This window comes from Cherax quadricarinatus, chromosome 12 (assembly GCF_038502225.1).
Source record: "Cherax quadricarinatus isolate ZL_2023a chromosome 12, ASM3850222v1, whole genome shotgun sequence".
Classification (NCBI taxonomy): Eukaryota; Metazoa; Arthropoda; class Malacostraca; order Decapoda; family Parastacidae; genus Cherax; species Cherax quadricarinatus.
This window is the reverse complement of record NC_091303.1, coordinates 54,763,592-54,790,611: the sequence shown is the minus strand read 5'-3', so window position 1 is coordinate 54,790,611 and position 27,020 is coordinate 54,763,592. Positions and strand designations below refer to the sequence as shown.

Below are 27,020 nucleotides of genomic sequence, written 5' to 3'. Positions count from 1 at the left end.
TACCCTGGTGTTACAGGTACCTGGTGTTACAGGTACTAACACTACCCTGGTGTTACAGGTACTAACACTACCCTGGTACTAACACTACCCTGGTGTTACAGGTACTAACACTACCCTGGTGTTACAGGTACTAACACTACCCTGGTGTTACAGGTACTAACACTACCCTGGTGTTACAGGTACTAACACTACCCTGGTGTTACAGGTACTAACACTACCCTGGTGTTACAGGTACTAACACTACCCTGGTGTTACAGGTACTAACACTACCCTGGTGTTACAGGTACTAACACTACCCTGGTGTTACAGGTACTAACACTACCCTGGTGTTACAGGTACTAACACTACCCTGGTGTTACAGGTACTAACACTACCCTGGTGTTACAGGTACTAACACTACCCTGGTGTTACAGGTACTAACACTACCCTGGTGTTACAGGTACTAACACTATCCTGGTGTTACAGGTACTAACACTACCCTGGTGTTACAGGTACTAACACTACCCTGGTGTTACAGGTACTAACACTACCCTGGTGTTACAGGTACTAACACTACCCTGGTGTTACTGGTACTAACACCACCCTGGTGTTACAGGTACTAACACTACCCTGGTGTTACAGGTACTAACACTACCCTGGTGTTACAGGTACTAACACCACCCTGGTGTTACAGGTACTAACACTACCCTGGTGTTACAGGTACTAACACTACCCTGGTGTTACAGGTACTAACACTACCCTGGTGTTACAGGTACTAACACTACCCTGGTGTTACAGGTACTAACACTACCCTGGTGTTACAGGTACTAACACTACCCTGGTGTTACAGGTACTAACACTACCCTGGTGTTACAGGTACTAACACTACCCTGGTGTTACAGGTACTAACACTACCCTGGTGTTACAGGTACTAACACTACCCTGGTGTTACAGGTACTAACACTACACTGGTGTTACAGGTACTAACACTACCCTGGTGTTACAGGTACTAACACTACCCTGGTGTTACAGGTACTAACACTACCCTGGTGTTACAGGTACTAACACTACCCTGGTGTTACAGGTACTAACACTACCCTGGTGTTACAGGTACTAACACTACCCTGGTGTTACAGGTACTAACACACAGGTACTGGCACTACCCTGGTGTTATAGGTACTAACACTACCCTGGGTGTTACAGGTACTAACACTACCCTGGTGTTACAGGTACTAACACTACCCTGGTGTTACAGGTACTAACACTACCCTGGTGTTACAGGTACTAACACTACCCTGGTGTTACAGGTACTAACACTACCCTGGTGTTACAGGTACTAACACTACCCTGGTGTTACAGGTACTAACACTACCCTGGTGTTACAGGTACTAACACTACCCTGGTGTTACAGGTACTAACACTACCCTGGTGTTACAGGTACTAACACTACCCTGGTGTTACAGGTACTAACACTACCCTGGTTTTACAGGTACTAACACTACCCTGGTGTTACAGGTACTAACACTACCCTACTAACACTACCCTGGTGTTACAGGTACTAACACTACCCTGGTGTTACAGGTACTAACACTACCCTGGTGTTACAGGTACTAACACTACCCTGGTGTTACAGGTACTAACACTACCCTGGTGTTACAGGTACTAACACTACCCTGGTGTTACAGGTACTAACACTACCCTGGTGTTACAGGTACTAACACTACCCTGGTGTTACAGGTACTAACACTACCCTGGTGTTACAGGTACTAACACTACCCTGGTGTTACAGGTACTAACACTACCCTGGTGTTACAGGTACTAACACTACCCTGGTGTTACAGGTACTAACACTACCCTGGTGTTACAGGTACTAACACTACCCTGGTGTTACAGGTACTAACACAACCCTGGTGATACAGGTACTAACACTACCCTGGTGTTACAGGTACTAACACTACCCTGGTGTTACAGGTACTAACACTACCCTGGTGTTACAGGTACTAACACTACCCTGGTGTTACAGGTACTAACACTACCCTGGTGTTACAGGTACTAACACTACCCTGGTGTTACAGGTACTAACACTACCCTGGTGTTACAGGTACTAACACTACCCTGGTGTTACAGGTACTAACACTACCCTGGTGTTACAGGTACTAACACTACCCTGGTGTTACAGGTACTAACACTACCCTGGTGTTACAGGTACTAACACGACCCTGGTGTTACAGGTACTAACACTACCCTGGTGTTACAGGTACTAACACTACCCTGGTGTTACAGGTACTAACACTACCCTGGTGTTACAGGTACTAACACTACCCTGGTGTTACAGGTACTAACACTACCCTGGTGTTACAGGTACTAACACTACCCTGGTGTTACAGGTACTAACACTACCCTGGTGTTACAGGTACTAACACTACCCTGGTGTTACAGGTACTAACACTACCCTGGTGTTACAGGTACTAACACTACCCTGGTGTTACAGGTACTAACACTACCCTGGTGTTACAGGTACTAACACTACCCTGGTGTTACAGGTACTAACACTACCCTGGTGTTACAGGTACTAACACTACCCTGGTGTTACACTAACACTACCCTGGTACTAACACTACCCTGGTGTTACAGGTACTAACACTACCCTGGTGTTACAGGTACTAACACTACCCTGGTGTTACAGGTTCTAACACTACCCTGGTGTTACAGGTACTAACACTACCCTGGTGTTACAGGTACTAACACTACCCTGGTGTTACAGGTACTAACACTACCCTGGTGTTACAGGTACTAACACTACCCTGGTGTTACAGGTACTAACACTACCCTGGTGTTACAGGTACTAACACTACCCTGGTGTTACAGGTACTAACACTACCCTGGTGTTACAGGTACTAACACTACCCTGGTGTTACAGGTACTAACACTACCCCGGTGTTGTATGTACTACACTACCCTGATGTTACAGGTACTAACACTACCCTGGTGTTACAGGTACTAACACCCTGGTGTTACAGGTACTAACACTACCCTGGTGTTACAGGTACTAACACTACCCTGGTGTTACAGGTACTAACACTACCCTGGTGTTACAGGTACTAACACTACCCTGGTGTTACAGGTACTAACACTACCCTGGTGTTACAGGTACTAACACTACCCTGGTGTTACAGGTACTAACACTACCCTGGTGTTACAGGTACTAACACTACCCTGGTGTTACAGGTACTAACACTACCCTGGTGTTACAGGTACTAACACTACCCTGGTGTTACAGGTACTAACACTACCCTGGTGTTACAGGTACTAACACTACCCTGGTGTTACAGGTACTAACACTACCCTGGTGTTACAGGTACTAACACTACCCTGGTGTTACAGGTACTAACACTACCCTGGTGTTACAGGTACTAACACTACCCTGGTGTTACAGGTACTAACACTACCCTGGTGTTACAGGTACTAACACTACCCTGGTGTTACAGGTACTAACACTACCCTGGTGTTACAGGTACTAACACTACCCTGGTGTTACAGGTACTAACACTACCCTGGTGTTACAGGTACTAACACTACCCTGGTGTTACAGGTACTAACACTACCCTGGTGTTACAGGTACTAACACTACCCTGGTGTTACAGGTACTAACACTACCCTGGTGTTACAGGTACTAACACTACCCTGGTGTTACAGGTACTAACACTACCCTGGTGTTACAGGTACTAACACTACCCTGGTGTTACAGGTACTAACACTACCCTGGTGTTACAGGTACTAACACTACCCTGGTGTTACAGGTACTAACACTACCCTGGTGTCACAGGTACTAACACTACCCTGGTGTTACAGGTACTAACACTACCCTGGTGTTACAGGTACTAACACTACCCTGGTGTTACAGGTACTAACACTACCCTGGTGTTACAGGTACTAACACTACCCTGGTGTTACAGGTACTAACACTACCCTGGTGTTACAGGTACTAACACTACCCTGGTGTTACAGGTACTAACACTACCCTGGTGTTACAGGTACTAACACTACCCTGGTGTTACAGGTACTAACACTACCCTGGTGTTACAGGTACTAACACTACCCTGGTGTTACAGGTACTAACACTACCCTGGTGTTACAGGTACTAACACTACCCTGGTGTTACAGGTACTAACACTACCCTGGTGTTACAGGTACTAACACTACCCTGGTGTTACAGGTACTAACACTACCCTGGTGTTACAGGTACTAACACTACCCTGGTGTTACAGGTACTAACACTACCCTGGTGTTACAGGTACTAACACTACCCTGGTGTTACAGGTACTAACACTACCCTGGTGTTACAGGTACTAACACTACCCTGGTGTTACAGGTACTAACACTACCCTGGTGTTACAGGTACTAACACTACCCTGGTGTTACAGGTACTAACACTACCCTGGTGTTACAGGTACTAACACCACCCTGGTGTTACAGGTACTAACACTACCCTGGTGTTACAGGTACTAACACTACCCTGGTGTTACAGGTACTAACACTACCCTGGTGTTACAGGTACTAACACTACCCTGGTGTTACAGGTACTAACACTACCCTGGTGTTACAGGTACTAACACTACCCTGGTGTTACAGGTACTAACACTACCCTGGTGTTACAGGTACTAACACTACCCTGGTGTTACAGGTACTAACACTACCCCGGTGTTGTATGTACTAACACTACCCTGATGTTACAGGTACTAACACTACCCTGGTGTTACAGGTACTAACACTACCCTGGTGTTACAGGTACTAACACTACCCTGGTGTTACAGGTACTAACACTACCCTGGTGTTACAGGTACTAACACTACCCTGGTGTTACAGGTACTAACACCACCCTGGTGTTACAGGTACTAACACTACCCTGGTGTTACAAGTACTAACACTACCCTGGTGTTACAGGTACTAACAGTACCCTGGTGTTACAGGTACTAACACTACCCTGGTGTCACAGGTACTAACACTACCCTGGTGTTACAGGTACTAACACTACCCTGGTGTTACAGGTACTAACACTACCCTGGTGTTACAGGTACTAACACTACCCTGGTGTTACAGGTACTAACACTACCCTGGTGTTACAGGTACTAACACTACCCTGGTGTTACAGGTACTAACACCACCCTGGTGTTACAGGTACTAACACTACCCTGGTGTTACAGGTACTAACACTACCCTGGTGTTACAGGTACTAACACTACCCTGGTGTTACAGGTACTAACACTACCCTGGTGTTACAGGTACTAACACTACCCTGGTGTTACAGGTACTAACACTACACTGGTGTTACAGGTACTAACACTACCCTGGTGTTACAGGTACTAACACTACCCTGGTGTTACAGGTACTAACACTACCCTGGTGTTACAGGTACTAACACTACCCTGGTGTTACAGGTACTAACACTACAGTGGTGTTAGAGGTACTAACACCACCCTGGTGTTACAGGTACTAACACTACCCTGGTGTTACAGGTACTAACACTACCCTGGTGTTACAGGTACTAACACTACCCTGGTGTTACAGGTACTAACACTACCCTGGTGTTACAGGTACTAACACTACCCTGGTGTTACAGGTACTAACACTACCCTGGTGTTACAGGTACTAACACTACCCTGGTGTTAGAGGTACTAACACCACCCTGGTGTTACAGGTACTAACACTACCCTGGTGTTACAGATACTAACACTACCCTGGTGTTACAGGTACTAACACTACCCTGGTGTTACAGGTACTAACACTACCCTGGTGTTACAGGTACTAACACTACCCTGGTGTTACAGGTACTAACACTACCCTGGTGTTAAAGGTACTGGCACTACCCTGGTGTTACAGGTACTAACACTACCCTTGTGTTACAGGTACTAACACTACCCTGGTGTTACATGTACTAACATTACCCTGGTGTTACAGGTACTGGCACTACCCTGGTGTTACAGGTACTAACACTACCCTGGTGTTACAGGTACTAACACTACCCTGTTGTTACAAGTACTAACATTACCCTGGTGTTACAGGTACTAACACTACCCTGTTGTTACAGGTACTGGCACTACCCTGGTATTACAGGTACTGGCACTATCCTGGTGTTACAGGTACTAACACTACCCTGGTGTTACAGGTACTGGCACTACCCTGGTGTTACAGGTACTAACACTACCCTGGTGTTACAGGTACTGGCACTACCCTGGTGTTACAGGTACTAACACTACCCTGGTGTTACAGGTACTGGCACTACCCTGGTGTTACAGGTACTAACATTACCCTGGTGTTACAGGTACTGGCACTACCCTGGTGTTATAGGTACTAACACTACCCTGGTGTTACAGGTACTAACACTAATCTGGTGTTACAGGTACTAACACTACCCTGGTGTTACAGGTACTAACACTACCCTGGTGTTACAGGTACTGGCATTACCCTGGTGTTACAGGTACTAACACTGCCCTGGTGTTACAGGTACTAACACTACCCTTGTGTAACAAGTACTAACACTACCCTGGTGTCACAGGTACTAACACTATCCTGGTGTTACAGGTACTAACACTACCCTGGTGTTACAGGTACTAACACTACCCTGGTGTTACAGGTACTAACACTACCGTTGTGTAACAAGTACTAACACTACCCTGGTGTCACAGGTACTAACACTACCCTGGTGTCACAGTTACTAACACTACCCTGGTGTTACAGGTACTAACACTACCCTGGTGTTACAGGTACTAACACTACCCTGGTGTTACAGGTACTAACACTACCCTGGTGTTAAAGGTACAAACACTACCCTGGTGTCACAGGTACTAACATTACCCTGGTGTCACAGGTACTAACACTACCCTGGTGTTACAGGTACTAGCACTACCCTGGTGCTACAGGTACTAACACTACCCTTGTGTAACAAGTACTAACACTACCCTGGTGTTACAGGTACTAACACTACCTTGGTGTCACAGGTACTAACACTACCCTGGTGTTACAGGTACTAACATTACCCTGGTGTTACAGGTACTAACACTACCCTGGTGTTACAGGTACTAACACTACCCTTGTGTCACAGGTACTAACACTACCCTGGTGTCACAGGTACTAACACTACCCTGGTGTTACAAGTACTAACACTACCCTGGTGTCACAGGTACTAACACTACCCTGGTGTCACAGGTACTAACACTACCGTTGTGTAACAAGTACTAACACTACCCTGGTGTTACAGGGACTAACACTACCCTGGTGTCACAGGTACTAATACTACCCTGGTGTTACAGGTACTAACACTGCCCTGGTGTCACAGGTACTTACACTACCCTGGTGTCAAAGGTACTAACACTACCCTGGTGTTACAGGTACTAACACTACCCTGGTGCTACAGGTACTAACACTACCCTGGTGCTACAGGTACTAACACCACCCTGGTGTTACAGGTACTAACACTACCCTGGTGCTACAGGTACTAACTCTACCCTGGTGTAACAAGTACTAACACTACCCTTGTGTCACAGGTACTAACACTAACCTGATGTTACATATTAATACAACCCAGGAATTCAAAGGTCTGTTATCCTGGGTGTAAAGGGAGCAAAATAAACACAGCAGAAAACGTTTGACTCACATTATCCTTCACCAATTTAGAACAGAAGTATGTACACTATGTACACTATGTACAGTGATAGGTATTAGTGCACTCAAAGGTAAGCAAGGCAGAATAGAAGCCACTAGAGAACAGACCGTGCTTCAACCAGCTCTAGAATGGGAATGACAAGGGCAGACAGGTGTGTAGTAACCACAACACCTCTACGATTGCAAAAACCATCTTCTCATTGGCTGGAACCTGGGTACTGGTTGAACGACGGGGCCCCATCGCTAACCCTTAGCACCTGGTTCGCTGGTAAATGAGGGTGTGTACATGTGCTGAATGAAGGTTACGTACTCTTTGCATGCCACACATGTACTAACAGTACCTTGGTGTTACAGGTACTAGCACTACCCTGCTGTTACAGGTACAAACACTACCCTGGTGTAACAGGTAATAACACTACCCTGGTGTTAAGGTACTAACTCTGCCCTGGTGTTACAGGTACTAACACTACCCTGTTGTTAAGGTACTAACACTATCCTGGTGTTACAGATACTAACACTATCCTGGTGTTAAGGTACTAACTCTGCCCTGGTGTTACAGGTACTAACACTACAGTGGTGTTACAGACACTAACACTCCTCTGGTGTTACAGGTACTAAAACTTCACTGGTGTTACAGATACTAACACTACCCTGGTACTACAGGTACTACAGGTACTAACACTTCCCTGGTGTTACAGGTACTAGCACTAACCTGGTGTTACAAATACTAACACTACCCTGGTGTTACAGGTACTAACATTACCCTGGTGTTACAGGTACTAACACTACCCTGGTGTTACAGGTACTAACACTACCCTAGTGTTACAGGTACTAGCACTACCCTGGTGTTACAGGTACTAACACTACCCTGGTGTTACAGGTACTAACACTACCCTGGTGTTACATGTACTAACACTATCCTAGTGTTACAGGTACTAACACTACCCTGGTGTTACAGGTACTATCACTACCCTGGTGTTACAAGTACTAACACTACCCTGGTGTTACAGGTACTAACACTACCCTAGTGTTACAGGTACTAGCACTATCCTGGTGTTACAGGTACTAACACTACCCTGGTGTTACAGGTACAAAGACTACCCTGTTGTTTCAGGTACTAGCACTACCCTGGTGTTACAGGTACTGGCACTACCCTGGTGTTACAAGCACTAATACTACGCTGGTGTTGCAGGTACTAACACTACCCTGGTGTTCCAGGTACTAACACTACCCTGGTGTTTCATATACTAACACTTCCCTGGTGTTACAGGTACTAACACTACCCTGGTGTTACAGGTACTAGCATTACCCTGGTGTTGCAGGTACTAACACTACCCTGGTGTTACAGGTACTAACCCTACCCTAGTGTTACAGGTACTAACCCTACCCTAGTGTTACAGGTACTAGCACTAACCTGGTGTTACAAGTACTAACACTACCCTGGTGTTACAGGTACTAACACTAACCTGGTGTTACAGGTACTAACACTACCCTGGTGTTACAAGTACTAACACTACCCTGGTTTTACAGGTAAAAAGACTACCCTGTTGTTTCAGGTACTAGCACTACCCTGGTGTTACAGGTACTAACCCTACCCTAGTGTTACTGGTACTAGCACTACCCTGGTGTTACAGGTACTAACACTACCCTGGTGTTCCAGATACTAACACTACCCTGGTGTTTCATATACTAACACTACCCTGGTGTTACAAGTACTTACACAACCCTGGTGTTACAAGTACTAACACTATCCTGGTGTTACAGATACTAGCACTACCCTCGAGTTACAAGTACTAACTCTACCCTGGTGCTACAGGTACTAACATTAACCTGGTGTTACAGGTGCTAAAACTTCCCTGGTGTTACAGGTACTAACACTACCTTGGTGTTACAGGTACTAACACTATCCTGTCGTTACAGATACTAGCACTACCCTGGTGTTACAGGTACTAGCACTACCCTGGTGTTACATGCATTAACTCTACACTGGCGTTACATGTACTAACACTACCCTGGTGTTACAGGTACTAATACTACCCTGGTGTTACAGGTACTAACACTACCCTGTTGTTACAGATACTAACACTACCCTGGTGTTGTATGTACTACCACTACCCTGGTGTTACAGGTACTAACACTACCCTGGTGTTGTATGTACTAACACTACCCTGGTGTTACAGGTACTAACACTACCCTGGTGTTGTATGTACTAACACTACCCTGGTGTTACAGGTACTAACACTGCCCTGGTGTTACAGGTACTAACATTACCCCGGTGTTGTATGTACTAACACTACCCTGATGTTACAGGTACTAACACTACCCTGGTGTTACAGGTACTAACACTACCCTGGTGTTACAGGTACTAACACTACCCTGGTGTTACAGGTACTAAAACTACCCTGGTGTTACAGGTACTAACACTACCCTGGTGTCACAGGTACTAACACTACCCTGGTGTTACAGGTACTAACACTACCCTGGTGTTACAGGTACTAACACTACCCTGGTGTTACAGGTACTAACACTACCCTGGTGTTACAGGTACTAACACTACCCTGGTGTTACAGGTACTAACACTACCCCGGTGTTGTATGTACTAACACTACCCTGGTGTTACAGGTACTAACACTACCCCGGTGTTGTATGTACTAACACTACCCTGGTGTTACAGGTACTAACACTTCCCTGGTGCTACAGGTACTAACACTACCCCGGTGTTGTATGTACCAACACTACCCTGGTGTTACAGGTACTAACACTACCCCGGTGTTGTATGTACTAACACTACCCTGGTGTTACAGGTACTAACACTACCCTGGTGTTACAGGTACTAACACTACCCCGGTGTTGTATGTACTAACAATACCCTGGTGTTACAGGTACTAACACTACCCTGGTGTTACAGGTACTAACACTACCCCGGTGTTGTATGTACTAACACTACCCTGATGTTACAGGTACTAACACTACCCTGGTGTTACAGGTACTAACACTACCCTGGTGTTACAGGTACTAACACTACCCTGGTGTTACAGGTACTAACACTACCCTGGTGTTACAGGTACTAACACTACCCTGGTGTCACAGGTACTAACACTACCCTGGTGTTACAGGTACTAACACTACCCTGGTGTTACAGGTACTAACACTACCCTGGTGTTACAGGTACTAACACTACCCTGGTGTTACAGGTACTAACACTACCCCGGTGTTGTATGTACTAACACTACCCTGGTGTTACAGGTACTAACACTACCCTGGTGTTACAGGTACTAACACTACCCCGGTGTTGTATGTACTAACACTACCCTGATGTTACAGGTACTAACACTACCCTGGTGTTACAGGTACTAACACTACCCTGGTGTTACAGGTACTAACACTACCCTGGTGTTACATGTACTAACACTACCCTGGTGTTACAGGTACTAACACTACCCTGGTGTTGTATGTACTAACACTACCCTGGTGTTACAGGTACTAACACTACCCTGGTGTTACAGGTACTAACACTACCCCGGTGTTGTATGTACTAACACAACCCTGATGTTACAGGTACTAACACTACCCTGGTGTTACAGGTACTAACACTACCCTGGTTTTACAGGTACTAACACTACCCTGGTGTTACAGGTACTAACACTACCCTGGTGTTACAGGTACTAACACTACCCTGGTGTCACAGGTACTAACACTACCCTGGTGTTACAGGTACTAACACTACCCTGGTGTTACAGGTACTAACACTACCCTGGTGTTACAGGTACTAACACTACCCTGGTGTTACAGGTACTAACACTACCCTGGTGTTGTATGTACTAACACTACCCTGGTGTTACAGGTACTAACACTACCCTGGTGTTACAGGTACTAACACCACCCTGGTGTTACAGGTACTAACACTACCCTGGTGTTACAGGTACTAACACTACCCTGGTGTCACAGGTACTAACACTACCCTGGTGTTACAGGTACTAACACTACCCTGGTGTTACAGGTACTAACACTACCCTGGTGTTACAGGTACTAACACTACCCTGGTGTTGTATGTACTAACACTACCCTGGTGTTACAGGTACTAACACTACCCTGGTGTTACAGGTACTAACAGTACCCTGGTGTTACAGGTACTAACACCACCCTGGTGTTACAGGTACTAACACTACCCTGGTGTTACAGGTACTAACACTACCCTGGTGTTACAGGTACTAACACTACCCTGGTGTTACAGGTACTAACACTACCCTGGTGTTACAGGTACTAACACTACCCTGGTGTTACAGGTACTAACACTACCCTGGTATTACAGGTACTAACACTACCCTGGTGTTACAGGTACTAACACTACCCTGGTGTTACAGGTACTAACACTACCCTGGTGTTACAGGTTACGGTAATCTGACACCGAGGACAGAGTGGGGCAAGATAGCAACACTCATGTACGCTATCATAGGGATGCCACTGATGCTGCTGTACATGTCTAATGTTGGTGAGATACTGGCACACTTGTTCAAGTTTATGTACTTCAGAGCCTGCAGGTAAGACAGAGGGAGAGGTGAGGTGACGTGAAGTGAGATGAGGTGAGGTGAAGTAGAGGCTAGTTGGAGCAGAGAAGGGAGAGGGCGAGTGGATTAGACAAGGTTGGGGAGGAAAGAAAGAACTGAGTAGGAGAACAAGGTGGAGATAGAAGAAAATAGAAGGAAGAATTGTATGGGAGGAAGGAAAGTATGGGAGGAAGGAGAGGGTGGGAGGAAGGAGAGGGTGGGAGGAAGGAGAGGATGGAGGTAGATGGAAGAATTGGGTAAAGAAGAGAAGTGATATAAATTCAGAATTGAGGAAGAATGATATAATAACTCTGTGAGTGAACCATTGTCGATATATATATATATATATATATATATATATATATATATATATATATATATATATATATATATATATATATATATATATATATATATATATATATATATATATATATATATATATATATATATATATATATATATATATATATATATATATATATATATATATATATATATATATATATATATATATATATATATATATATATATATTATATATATATATATATATATATATATATATATATATATATATATATATATATATATATATATATATATATATATATATATATATATATATATATATATATATATATATAAATATATATGCAATAAGATCACAGTAAACAGGTGATTTCAAAATATGCAAAACAACCACTTTGAAAGAATAGAGAAATTCCAAGCGCTTTCGTGACTACTCACATTATCAAGGAACTATGAAAGTGAAGCATCCAAGGAAGCTATACAAGGGGTCCGGCCAGCACCTCACTATTAGATCCCACAACGGTTAAACACGTGACGCGCGGCGAGCCAACTTGGATAGGTCCTTTGCACAAATCACCCCCAAGCTATTTATTTGTCCAGTGTATTATTAAATTCTTCCCAAATTCTATTAATTATAAATGGATCCTTTGGTTTATATAAATTAGATCCATTTATAATTAATAGAATTTGGGAAGAATTTAATAATACACTGGACAAATAATTTTTAAATTTTCTTGGGTAGAATAGCTTGGGGGTGAGTTGTGCAAAGGACCTATCCAAGTTGGGTCGGCGCGCGTCACGTGTTTAACCGTTGTGGGATCTGATAGTGAGGTGCTGGCCAGACCCCTTATATAGCTTCCTTGCATGCTTCACTTTCATAGTTCCTTGATAATGTGAGTAGTCACGAAAGCGCTTGGAATTTCTCTATTCTTTCAAAGTGGTTGTTTTGCATATATATATATATATATATATATATATATATATATATATATATATATATATATATATATATATATATATATATATATATATATATATATATATTTACTTAGACCAATTATTAGCTCCATAGGTTCAGTTTCATATACATTATCTAAATGATTTTAACATGGTTAGTTTTGATGTTACTTCCTTGTTTACAGAAGTTTCAGTTGATGATTTATTAAGTTTCTTATCTGAAGAACTTGTTAATTACGATTAAAAATTGCCAGTTCCTACTATCATTAAACTTATTAAACTTTGCATTGTTGATGCAAAATTTGTATTTAATGATAAGTTTTACACTCAGAAGTTTGGTATGGCAATGGGAAATCCTCTTTCACCTGTTCTTAGTAACCTATACATGGATTTTTTTGAAACAAGGCTGCTTAACACAATCCTCCCTAATAGAGCTAAATGGTTCAGATATGTTGATGATATTTTGTGTCTGATGCCCAAGAATGTAGATATACACCATTTCCTTGGTAAATTAAATAGCTTAGCCCATTCTATAAACTTTACTGTTGAGTTTGAAGAAAATAACTCATTGCCTCTTCTAGATGTTATAATTATTAAAGTTAATAATGAATTCAAATTTAAAATTTACAGAAAATCTACAAATAACTGTTCCTATGTCCACTATTATTCCTCACATCAAGATAGAGTCAAACTGTCTGTTTTCTCATCAATGTTTTTGAGAGCTTTACGAATTTGTAGTCCAGAGTTCATAGATGAAGAAATATCCAAAATTTATGAAATAGGTAATGATTTGAAATGCCCAAGAAATGTAATTGATAAATGTTTTAAAGTTGCTAGAAATACTTTTTACAATCCAAAAAGGGACAACCAGCCTTATTCAACTAAAAATATGTTGGTTCTCCCTTACCATGAAAACTTGGTTGATATGCCTTCTCTTCTTAAGACTTTTAATATTAAAGTTGTATTCAAAAATCTTGATACAGTAAAAGAAACTTTTGATAAAGAATTCCCCCCAAAATGCTGATGGATGTGTCTATAAGATTCCTTGTAAAATTTGCGATAAAATTTATTACGGTCAAACTGGTAAAAATCTCGAACTAAGATTAAAACAACATAAATATAGCATTAGAACTGGACAAGATTCCAATGCTCTATTTATTCATGTGAGAGATTTTAACCATCCAATTGATTTTCAAAAAGTTGAGAAAGTAGTATCAAGCAAGTCCATGGTCGACAGGAATATAATTGAATCTTGTTTCATAAAAAGCAGTTTTGACAATAATATGAATATTTCCTTTGGTTTATATAAATTAGATCCATTTATAATTAATAGAATTTGGGAAGAATTTAATAATACATTGGAGAAATAATAAATCTTAATTCTTGGGTAAAGTACTTGAGTTGGGCAAATATTTTGTTAGTGGTATGTCGTGAAGGACCTGACTAGCTGGGGCCAGTAGGCCTGGTGCAGTGCTCCTTTCTTATGAGTTGGGTATCGTTGCACGTCAAGTGTTGCTTTGTTGTGGGATGTGATGGTGAGGTGTGGTCTCGATCATTTATATCCCTTCCTTTGATGTATTGTATTTATAGTTCCTTGATAATGTGAGAAGTCACGAAAGCACTTGGAATTTCACTATTCTTTCACAGTGGTTGCTTTGCATATTTTGATATCATCTGTACCTGTTTACTGCGATCATATTGCATATATATATATATATATATATATATATATATATATATATATATATATATATATATATATATATATATATGCAATAAGATCACAGTAAACAGGTGATTTCAAAATACGCAAAACAACCACTGTGAAAGAATAGAAAAATTCCAAGCGCTTTCGTGACTTCTCACATTATCAAGGAACAATAAAAGTAATGAGAGTTAAGACACATGTGAAACATCTGGGTATCTTTATTGTAGACGTTTCGCCATCCAGTGGCTTTATCAATACAGATTCTAGGACATAATAGAAGACAGTGGAACATTATGTCCCAGAATTTGTATTGATAAAGCCACTGGATGGCGAAACGTCTACAATAAAGATATCCAGATGTTTCACATGTCTTAATTTACATACTGTCGGTATTTTATACCTTTCTTGCACAACTTGTCAGACACTGCAACATCATGGAATCTTGGTTCAGAGGACATCTACAAGTCCTTCTTCACGGCTGCTACAACTAACCCATCCCTTTGGGTAGGACCTACTTCCACTGGGGAATCCCGCCTAACCATTAGGCACGACCTACTTCCACATTGAATAAATGTGACACCACCTACGACTGCTGCACCTCTCCTGCCTATGGTATATAAGCGACTTCTTCACACATATGCCGCATTCTATTCAAGACTGATGGACTGACCACATCGACTCAAGGTTGAGGAACTGATTACCTCGTTCTCCTCCTGTTTTTCACGTTTCTCCTTTGTATGGACTGATGAAGCCACTGTGTGGCGAAACGTTTCCTCAATAAAGATACCCAAGAGCTGCACATGTGTCTAAATTATCAACGTGTCGGTTCTCTGAACCATTCATCTACCAAAAAGGAATGTATTTGTTTTTATTTTCTTGTTGTGCTCCTCAGGTGTGATATCGGCTCCCTGGGCTACTACCGTTCAGACAGTGGCACTCTCAGACCCATCAGTCACACTCTTCTACCAGACAGTGGCACTCTCCTACCAGACAGTGACACTCTCCTACCAGACACTGCAGAGTCTTCAAGTGAGGGCAAGGTAAATACCTTGACACGAGTACCTCATCTTCAGTAAGTTCCTGCCAGGGATGTTGACCATGCAATCCTCTGTGTAGAAGTGAAGTGATAGTGAATGGCAAATCTTATCGTAGCCAGCTGGCCCAGTGGCTAACGCATCGGTCTGGAGTTTCATGAATCTTTGATCGCGGGTTTTATCTCCGCCCGTAGTTTAGTTTGTTTTCAGTTGTGTTATTACGATTTCGTGAGTCATGCTTTAATTAATTTGGCTAAAGTTAAAATCTCCACTAAAACTACATTTTCTTTTCTAGATGTTTGAGCAGTTCTATTCCAGAGAAGTTTAACACAGTCATTATCTAAGTTTAGAGGTCTGTAAATAACGTCAAAGATTTGCTTTTTCTGCTCTTTGAGAAATTACAACCAAATAGATATATATCGCTTCTGATAAAACAGTTTAAAGATATTCCTAACGTACCTGCTTGACTTGGTTATGGCAAACAAGGAAACCCTTGTTAATAATTTAGAAATTGCAGAGGAACTCGGCACAAGCGATCACAAATCAATTACCTTTAGGATTGAATGGAAGTATGAAACCCTCTCACTGTGGAATAATTTTTTACCCTTGTATGTGGAATTAAGAAGGCTTGTCTATTTTTTTCAGACTGAACCTGATTTCGGTTATTGCAATAATATCTGTTTCTTGTTTAAGCAATTAGTTCTTCTATTTTATATCGTGATGTTTGCATAATAGATAGTAAGGAATTATTTGTCTTGTTTTTCTCCTGTCTCGTATTGTTTGTAAGCCATTTTTTTTATTTTCATCAGGAATTATTTTATGAGTTATCCTGTTTTCAGAACGTTTGCTAACATATAACAATTTGACTCTCTTCCTCTAGAACTGGAACTCCTTTGTTTCCCCACACACATCTTTACTTCTGTCCTCTGTAAGTTGAACGTCTTACACAATTTAACAACCTCGAATGCAATGGCCCGTGTTGTCACCCTGTGCCAGAGAGATGCGCACGTATTCACTACATGCACATCATGTTTACTATAGAAGTTATCACAATAGTCAGTGAATGGAAGTTCAGGTTCATTGCAATACTTGTCTAGCCACCAGTTTACCCCAACAGTCTAGACATCCATTCACACCCTTCCTAGGTAAAATCCTTCATAAGATAGGGATCCCTCCCTTTGACCTAATTAGACCAACAGCTGCCTTGTAATTGGCCAGCAACTCTTCACGCTTGCCTTTCCTAACATTGTTACCTTCAGCACTGAGGTAGATAACTGGGTTGTCCTCATCATTCCCTAACATGTAAACTACATCAGCCACACCTGTACCAGGGAAACACACTGTCTTACCTCCTTATCTATATTACAGAAAACCTGATCCACATATCGAGTCTAAGAACCTCCAGCAACAACATAAATATCCTTTTTCTTATATGCTGAGGCATTTGTTCTATTTCCTTATCCACAACTGTACAGTCATCCTGAAGAACAATAAAGTGATTTCTTTTCTCTAACTCTGATTCAACCTTCGTCAATACCATCTTCCTCCCCCTTCCTGAAACCACTTTCTATTCATCACATCAAACATGTTTACCTTCCTTTCTGCTAATCACCTCACAATGTTTTTGCCATCCTTCTTATACAAATGAGATTTTAATTTCTCATTCCTCTCCTAATGAACAAGAACATTAAAGAACTAAAACCCTAAAGAACTAGAACTAGGAACTAGAAGTCTACAACGCTCAAGAATGATACTGCAAAAGTTATTGTTTTGTGTTCAAATATTTCACTTACGCAAAATTCCTTGAGAAAATAAGACAGGCCCACATAACCTTTCTATATATATATATATATATATATATATATATATATATATATATATATATATATATATATATATATATATATATATATATATATATATATATATATATATATATATATATATATATATATATATATATATATATATATATATATATATAATTTTTATAGGAAGAGTAAACATATATTATGCTACTAAACTGTATTGACTTGGTGATTAATTATCAGCTTTCTCAGATAATATGAAATTAATAACGTATTAGCTGATGGTGTTGACAAACTCACTAACTCACTATCATGTATTTTTCCTGTTACTTTTCTCCTATTCAGTTTGTTTTATGATCTTCAAGATCATAAAAGGGATTATTAAACTGTTTTCTTTGTCTCCACATTTTAAAAAAATGAAATGCAGCCTTAATAATAATAATAATAATAATAATAATAATAATAATAATAATAATAATAATAATAATAATAATAATAATAATAATAATAGTAATAATAATAATAGTAATAATAATAATAATAGTAATAATAATAATAATAATAATAATAATAATAATAATAGTAATAATAATAATAATAGTAATAATAATAATAGTAATAATAATAATAATAGTAATAATAATAATAATAATAATAATAATAATAATAATAATAATAATAGTAATAATAATAATAATAATAATAATAATAATAATAGTAATAATAATAATAGTAATAATAATAATAATAGTAATAATAATAATAATAATAATAATAATAATAATAATAATAATAGTAATAATAATAATAATAGTAATAATAATAATAGTAATAATAATAATAATAGTAATAATAATAATAATAATAATAATAATAATAATAATAATAATATCATCTTTATTTCTACAAGTACATGTACAAGGTATACAGTCGTAGCTGACATCAGTGACATACTACTATATAGAAAGCCGGGGAAATTAGGTCAGTTTTGTCCCAGGATGCGACCCACACCAGACGACTAACACCCAGGTACCCATTTTATACTGATGGGTGAACATGGACAGCAGGTGTCTTATGGAAACACGTCCCTAATGTTTTCCAGCCGTACCGGGGATTCGAACTCCGGACCTCAATGTGTGAGCTGAATGCGCTACCGATCGAGCTGAGGGACAGTATAGTTTACAACCTCAGTTTTCTATACGTGAAAAGTTATATCACTTCTATATTTGGTTTATAACCTAAATTAATGGATTATACTTGATGGAAGAGAGACAGTTTGAGGAACTGTTCCGCTTAGGTAAATTTTCCCAATAAACAAGAACAATAAATCACTTAAACTAGAAAATATCCATAATTTTAACAGGTACATTAATACGCTCTGGTGAATTTTAATAAGAAACTTACATATCTGGATACAAATTATCTGTCTGTTGCTTTATTTATTCAGATATAATATCTTTATAATACTATCTTACCTTATTATAATTTGTTGCTGTACTTAATTCTAGACAGAATATCTTCATCGTTTTTTTTAATCCCAAAAAGCAAACATCTTAATCACAATGTAATTTCCACTTTTATCACAGCAGCAGCAGCAACAGCAACAGCACCAGCTGCAGCATGGACAACAACAACAACAACAGCAGCAGCAGCAGCAACAACAGCACCAGCTGCAGCATGGACAACAACAACAACAACAGCAGCAGCAGCAGCAACAACAGCACCAGCTGCAGTACCAGAAGAAGAAGGGAAGGAAGCATGGTCGACGTACCATTCCCATCTTCTACTGCCTGTTAGTGATCGCCCTCTACGTGCTGTGTGGTGGGTTAATATTCTCACAGTGGGAACGCTGGACACTGCTCGACGCCTGCTACTTCTCGTACATTTCACTTAGCACTATTGGCTTTGGTGACCTGGTGAGGAAAGCGAACGGACATTTTTTTTTCTGTTAAATATTGTCTAATGTTCATGTATAAATTGTTACTTCTTAAAATTACCAACAATATTAGGAATAAGTAAGTACAGTAACGTAACAATGTTTGTCTCGCAGTTAGCGGATGGGTGGAACTTCCATCACTCACCCACACAAGTTAGGGTTAGGTAAAGATTAGCCGGTATTCTCCCGGCCCGGGCCTTGTCCAAGTGGTGGCCCGGCCGTGGCTCCCTCTTTAGGGAGTGTCTGAGACCTAAGTCTCCCATGGGAGGAGGCACAAGTACCTCCTCATCTTTGGGACCAACTGTCCCCAGGCCTAGCCACAAGCTAGGCCTCTCTGGTCTGCCATCCCCGCCACAAGGGGGCAAATGGGAATGACAGTCTTATGAGCTAAAGGCTCGGGCTCAGGCACCTACCCTACCCTAGAAGGGTTAGGCATGGTGTCGATGCCCACACAAGTATATGTCGCTTTACATGAAGTATAATGCAGTCTATATTGACTGATCTGTTATGTTCGTTTATATAATTTTATACTGCTCTGCAACACAGAAAATATAAGATTGACAGTGGCAGCAGGGTATATGGATCTCTGGAAGTAGCAATGAATGATACTCTTCCGAGTCAACGTTACTTTACTTTATTTGGGATCTTCTACACAAGCAGTGTGTTGTTGCGGGCCAGGCCTAGAGGGCCATGCCCACGAGAGTGATGGAGTAGAGTTTTCTGAGTGACGTCGGCTGCCAGAGTAAGGCAGAGGTTGCATGGTACGGACTGAGCTTGGTAGGCCTATATGAACCCAACTGGGTATACATTATCCATGGTCGTCGTCGACCATGAATAACTGAGGAATAGGGCGCAGAACACAAAGTAAATGCACATATATACATGTGGACATGGACAAAAAAAATTTCCCACAGGGAGGGAAGAAAAAACGAGGGGCGAGTTAAACAACATCGTCCATCAGATACTGCAACACTGGAGACATTGCTACGGCTGAGCTGTAACATAATGGGGTACAATCCCTTCTGGAATGGTGAAGCAGTCATCCTGAAGTAGTCACCGCAGGATTCACTCAACCTGGGGCACAACCTATTGGTGCCCTTGAGTGAAGCATCGTCAGTACTCAGCAACTGGGCAGGACTTCTTGTGGCAAGCGACTCAGGATAATTCTCGACTGGTACTGTCACTGGGGCTGTCACTGCTGGCGAGAGGGGATTGAATCGTAGCAGGGACGACTCAGGAGAAACATCTGGGAGTCGTAGCAGCTTACACCATAAATGGAGTGAGCGGACTAGCAAAGTAACATCATCTTTTGTGCAGGCTGCTCACTGAAGCCGTGGCATGAGTCAGTCAGTTGCCTGCGGCTTGACGATGTCATCCTCTCGACAGAGTGGGAGTCTGAACAGAAGTTAATCTAAGCATCCCCAGACTGGGTCTACTCAAATGCTGTTAATACCCAGGTGATGCCATGAAGATTTCTCGAGGAAATTCAGCAAATGTCGGCCTGGATCCTGCTGCTCCTGTGTCTGACTGATGAAACATGCAGACACAAGTTCAGGACAACTCGTAGAGAAACAGATACTTCTTGTATGAGGCGATAAAGTAGAGACAACATCGTCGGCTTCCTTCCTCTCTCTGAGCAAACAGCTGTGACTGCCGCTTGCAACCAGTATCGTAAAGGATTATGTGTAGATCTTTGGTAGCAGGAATAAATGATATCTTCGGAGACAACATTACTTTATTTGGGGTCTTCTACTTAGGCAGTGTGTTGTGGCAGCTCAGGCCCGCGAGAGTGACGGAGTATAGTTGTTATCTAAGTCACATTAGCTGCCAGAGTGAGGCAGAGGTAAAATGGTATGGGCTGAGCTTGGTAGGCCTATAGGTGGCAGCACCAGCGTGGCACAGAATATGAGCCCATCTGGGCATACAGGTAATGGATGTGCCTAGGTACGTAAATATGGCAATATATAAAGAAATTATGTATGACTTAACAAGGATGTGGCCAAGGACAAAACCATCATTGGGGACCATATAAAAATTTTAATCTGATTACTTATCAGCAATTTGGCATAACTGGCATTTCTAATTTTAATAGTGATAAAATTTTTAACGAATTAGAAAAGATATTTAATAGAAAAGTTCTTACCTTACTTGCTCCTGCGACGACTACAGTATTGTCTACAGGTAGACTAGTGTCTTGTAGACAATGTCTCTTAGTAGCAAGAGGATAAGAATTCATACTAGTTCAGACATAATATAACATAACCCTTTATATGAAGACCAAAAGTTGATCCTAAGTGAAAAACTTTCCACTTTACTTGTATAAAACATTTTTTTATTATAGTTTTAGTTAGGCTGTAATTAAAAAAATCAATATATTTTTTATGCATCATAATATTTGTAAATGTTTCACCCCTTGCAGTATTGTGTTAAATTAGACACATGTGCAACTCTTGGGTATCTTTATTGAGGAAACGTTTCGCCACACAGTGGCTTCATCAGTCCATACATAAGAGAAACTTGAAGAACAGGAGGAGAATGAGGTAATCAGTCCCTCAACTTTGAGTCGATGTTGTCAGTTCATCAATCTTGAATAGAATACGGCATACGTGCTGAGAAGGAGCTTATAAACCGCATGGCAGGAAAGGTGCAGCAGTTATAGGTGGTGTAACATTTGTTCAATGTGGAAGTAGGTCGTGCCCAAGGTCGTGCCCAAGGTCGTGCCCAAGGTCGTGCCCAAGGGTTAGGCAAGCGAAGAATTCCCAAGTATTAAGTATTAAGATCCCAAGAAGTTGCAGTGTCAGACACTGCAACTTCTTGGGATCTTAATACTTGGGAATTCTGGACTGATGGACTGACCACATCGACTCAAGGCTGAGGGACTCATTACCTCATTCTCCTCCTGTTCTTCAAGTTTCTCCTATGTACGGACTGATGAAGCCACTGTGTGGCGAAACGTTTCCTCAATAAAGATACCCAAGAGTTGCACATGTGTCTAATTTAACATGTCAGTTCTTTGAACCATTCATCTACAATCTTGCAGTATGGGCTTCTGGGTAATTACCCAATTTGCATTTCCTTAAGGCCACTATTGGATCACTTACGAAATAGCTCATTAATAGTGGGTAGGCAGAATTACACATAAATATAGATATAAAAGTTAATAAATATTTGAAATAGTACTTTTTCCAGGCTAACTATTTCTTCCTTCAGGTTCCTGGGCGGACGGTGGCTGGTCAGAACGAGGACGAGGAGGTAGAGTCTCAGCAAATTATATGTACAGTGTACCTGCTGGTGGGCAGCGCCCTCGTTGCTATGTGCTTCAACCTAATGCAGGAAGAAACCATAGAAAACCTGAAGACATTCTGGAGAAACCTGGGCTGCATGAGGAAGAAGGAAAGCCAACGGGAGGTAATAATACGCTTATCAAGAACTGGGGGTTGATGAAAAAAAAAAAAAAACAAGCCACTGATGGTGTTTGACGCGTTCCGTAACTACGAAGAGAGAGAGAGAGAAAAAAGAGGCGATTTTGAAGCAGAGTCTAAAACTGGAAGTTTAGTGAGTATTAATTAGCAAGTACTCAAGAGTCCTTCTAAGTCTTCTAATTACGTCTGGGATTTATTCTGTCCATCACAACTAAGAATACTTGTTACTTGTTTCATATATAATACTGATTTCAAGAGTTATGCTGGTTTTTAACCTTTGTTCTGTCTCACTGGTACGAAGTGACGAATGATCAATAGAGTGGCACCACCTTCTTAAACTGCCCATTATCATTGTTCAATGTCTCAAAATTTAAAAAAAATGAATGTAATATGAAGCCCTTATCTCCTTCAACAATTTTTTTAACCGTAAGAAGTGTTCTAAGGTTACCTACGTAACCCCATCATGGAATCTCACTTCGGTCCACGTATATTATTATAAGTATATAAGTTGTGGTTTGTTACAAGGGATGAAGATAGATAAATAGTATATTTTGAGGCAGTAATAACAAGGGCGAAAACTATTAATTCTCGCCCAGTAAGCAGGAAAGTTGCAGAACACACTCTAGAACAAATTGACCGAAACGTTGTCTTAACGAAAGCTTCTGAAACACCTGTTTATTCACTGTTGTTGACAGTACACTATTCGAAGCCATGTGGGAAACAAACTGGACAATTCGTTCACTTTCACTGAAGTCTCAGGGACGTAATTAAACATAGTGAGTTGAGACAAGCACTTATGTTGACCAGCAGACGCTGGAATGGCAATATGTCTATTAACACATATAAACACATATGGTGAATATGAGATGGATAAATGGAAAAGAAAAATGAAAAAGTGGAAGGAATATAGTGAGTTAGAAATATGTATGAGAAGAGTGTGAGAGGAGATTGTGTGGCTGGAGAACAGTTTGGGTGAAGGGAAGTATTGTGTGGCTGGAGAACAGTTCGGGTGAAGGGAAGTATTGTGTGGCTGGAGAACAGTTCGGGTGAAGGGAAGTATGTGGATGGGTAAGATGAGTGTATGAGTGTAGTGTGGGGAAAGAAGAGTATGTGAAAAATTGTGTGGGAGATAAAGTGTAGAAAGTATGTGGGTGACTGTGTGGGGTGATTGTAGGGGAGTGTGTGTGTGTGTACTAACCTATATGTACTCACGTATATGTGGTTGCAGGGGTCGAGTTATAGGTCCTGGCCCCGCCTCTTCACTGGTCGATACTAATTCTCTCTCTCCCTGCTCCATGATATTTGTCATACCTCTTCTTAAGGCTATTTATGGAACTTGCTTCCACTTCGCTCTCCAGATTGTTCCAGTTCCTAACATCCCTATGACTCATCTGGGTTTTCAGTTAATATTGTGTCCCCTTGTTTCTGTGTCCCATCTCTGAAACATTCTATCCTTGTCCACCTTGTCAATGCCTCTTAGTATTTTATACGTTGTTACCATGTCCCTGCTATCCCTCTTATCCTTTAGTGTCATCAGGCTGAGTTCCCTTAACCTCTCCTCATAAGACATACCCCTCAGTTCCGGGACTGATCGTGTTGCAAATTTTGCATTTGTGTGTGTGTGTGTGTGTGTATGTGTGTGTGTGTGTGTGTGTGTGTGTGTGTGTGTGTGTGTGTGTGTGTGTGTGTGTGTGTGTGTGTGTGTGTGTGTGTGTGTGTGTGTGTGTGTAGAGAAGTGTGGGTAGGTGAATGTGTTGATGTTAGGTTAGTCAAGACAGAGGCCCGACACGAGCCTCAGTCAACAACCCGATGTATTTCGTGAGTATGGAGTGTGTAGGATGCGGTGTAACAGAGGACAGGTGTAGGATATAAGGATACAAGATTAATGAGCATAGGATATGACAAAGAGAGGGAGGGAAAGAGGAAAAAGATTCGAAAAGAATAGAAAGATTGAAAAAAAAGGTATGAGATAAGGAGTAGCAGGAAGACAAAAGAAAAGCGGTCGATGCGCTTGTTACCTTATTTATATACTGTACAGTATATAAATAAGGTAACTGATAACATGTGCAGACACATACCAGGTAATTATAAATATATGCGAAGATACATTTGTACATACGAGGTTAAGTGCAGTTGCAGCACTTGTTTTTGTTAGACTATATGTAAAGGATTTCTTTTTTTTCCTGAATGCTGTTTGTAACAAAATCCTACTCTAGGCCAGTATGGAAAATGTAGGATTTCTTGTGTCTGGAACACAAGACATTCAACATTTTCCACACAGCTGGATGGTAGGATGTTTCAGGAAACGATATTTAGGACCAGAAAAAAGTGAAGAATTAGATGCATGTGCAACATCTGGGTATCAACATCCAGTGGCTTTATCAACACACTACACGGACCTAATGTGAAGACTATGGAAATATACAAAAGATGAGGTAATTAGTCCCTCACAGCCTAGGAGAAGGTGATGAACACCGTAGTCCTGAAGAATCTGAAGCACAAAGAGGAAGACTGGAGCTTATATACTGGCGTCAGATGAGGTGCAGCATTGTCACTGGTAGGTGGGATTTCCCAGTGGAAGCAGGTCATACCCGAGGGATGGACCAGTATATAAGCGCTAATCTTCGTGCCTGTCCTTCACATTCTTCAAGACTACGGTGATCATCACCTACTACCAGGATGACAGACTAATTTCCTAGTCTTTTGTATACATTTCTACAGTCTTCAGAGTATCCCAGTGCATTGGTATTGATAAAGCCTCTGGATGTCGATGCGTCTACAAAGTACAGATACCCACATCATTATATCGGTACTGTATACCATTCCTATGCAAATAAAATATTTATGTAGCGTGCGAAGACACATAAATTATCCCTGATAATAGTGAGTCATAACAAGCCAAAGTTTATTGGAAGATAAAAACTTAAGACTATATACATTTGTTTGTTTTAATTTTCATCAGGTGTATATATCCTTTCTAAAATGTGAAACAAAGTTTCGAGTCCTGACCGCTCCTTGGGTTTAATGACCCACACGGGTTTAGAATTACTGCATTCATGAGGAAGCGCTAAACCTGTTGGGGTCAAAAAGCACCTATGGAATGGAGGACAGGCTCAATTTAAGGAACCGGATCACAGGTTCAGTTCCATAGCTTAAAATTCCCCTCACCAGCATCAAGGACCCTTCCCTAGAGGCATGCGTTCAGCATCAAGGACCCTCCCTAGAGGCATGCGTTCAGCATCAAGGGCCCTCCCTAGAGGCATGCGTCCAGCATCAAGGACCCTCCCTAGAGGCATGCGTTCAGCATCAAGGACCCTCCCTAGAGGTATGCGTTCAACATCAAGGACCCTCCCTAGAGGCATGCGTTCAGCATCAAGGACCCTCCCTAGAGGCATGCGTTCAGCATCAAGGACCCTCCCTAGAGGCATGCGTTCAGCATCAAGGACCCTCCCTAGAGGCATGCGTTCAGTATCAAGGACCCTCCCTAGAGGCATGCGTTCAGCATCAAGGGCCCTCCCTAGAGGCATGCGTCCAGCATCAAGGATCCTCCCTAGAGGCATGCGTCCAGCATCAAGGACCCTCCCTAGAGGCATGCGTCCAGCATCAAGGACTCTCCCTAGATGCATGTGTTCAGCATCAAGGACCCTCCCTAGAG

At 41.3% G+C, this 27,020-nt stretch overlaps 1 protein-coding gene across 2 annotated transcripts in view; it reads left to right on the top strand.

Annotated features, from left to right (window-relative positions):
• LOC128686688 (potassium channel subfamily K member 18) overlaps window positions 1-23,622 on the top strand; it is a 239,535-nt gene extending 215,913 nt beyond the window's left edge. Inside the window, exons 4-7 of one of the 2 annotated variants that reach the window (XM_070084356.1) lie at window positions 12,032-12,182; window positions 16,058-16,205; window positions 19,597-19,923; window positions 23,154-23,622. In XM_070084356.1, coding sequence (XP_069940457.1) covers window positions 12,032-12,182; window positions 16,058-16,205; window positions 19,597-19,923; window positions 23,154-23,384 — 857 coding nt within the window. In that variant the 3' untranslated portion in view covers window positions 23,385-23,622. Of the gene's footprint in view, window positions 1-12,031; window positions 12,183-16,057; window positions 16,206-19,593; window positions 19,924-23,153 lie in introns of both variants that reach the window. The other variant, XM_053773719.2, reaches the window with a different exon arrangement.
• The last annotated feature ends 3,398 nt before the right edge of the window (window positions 23,623-27,020 follow it).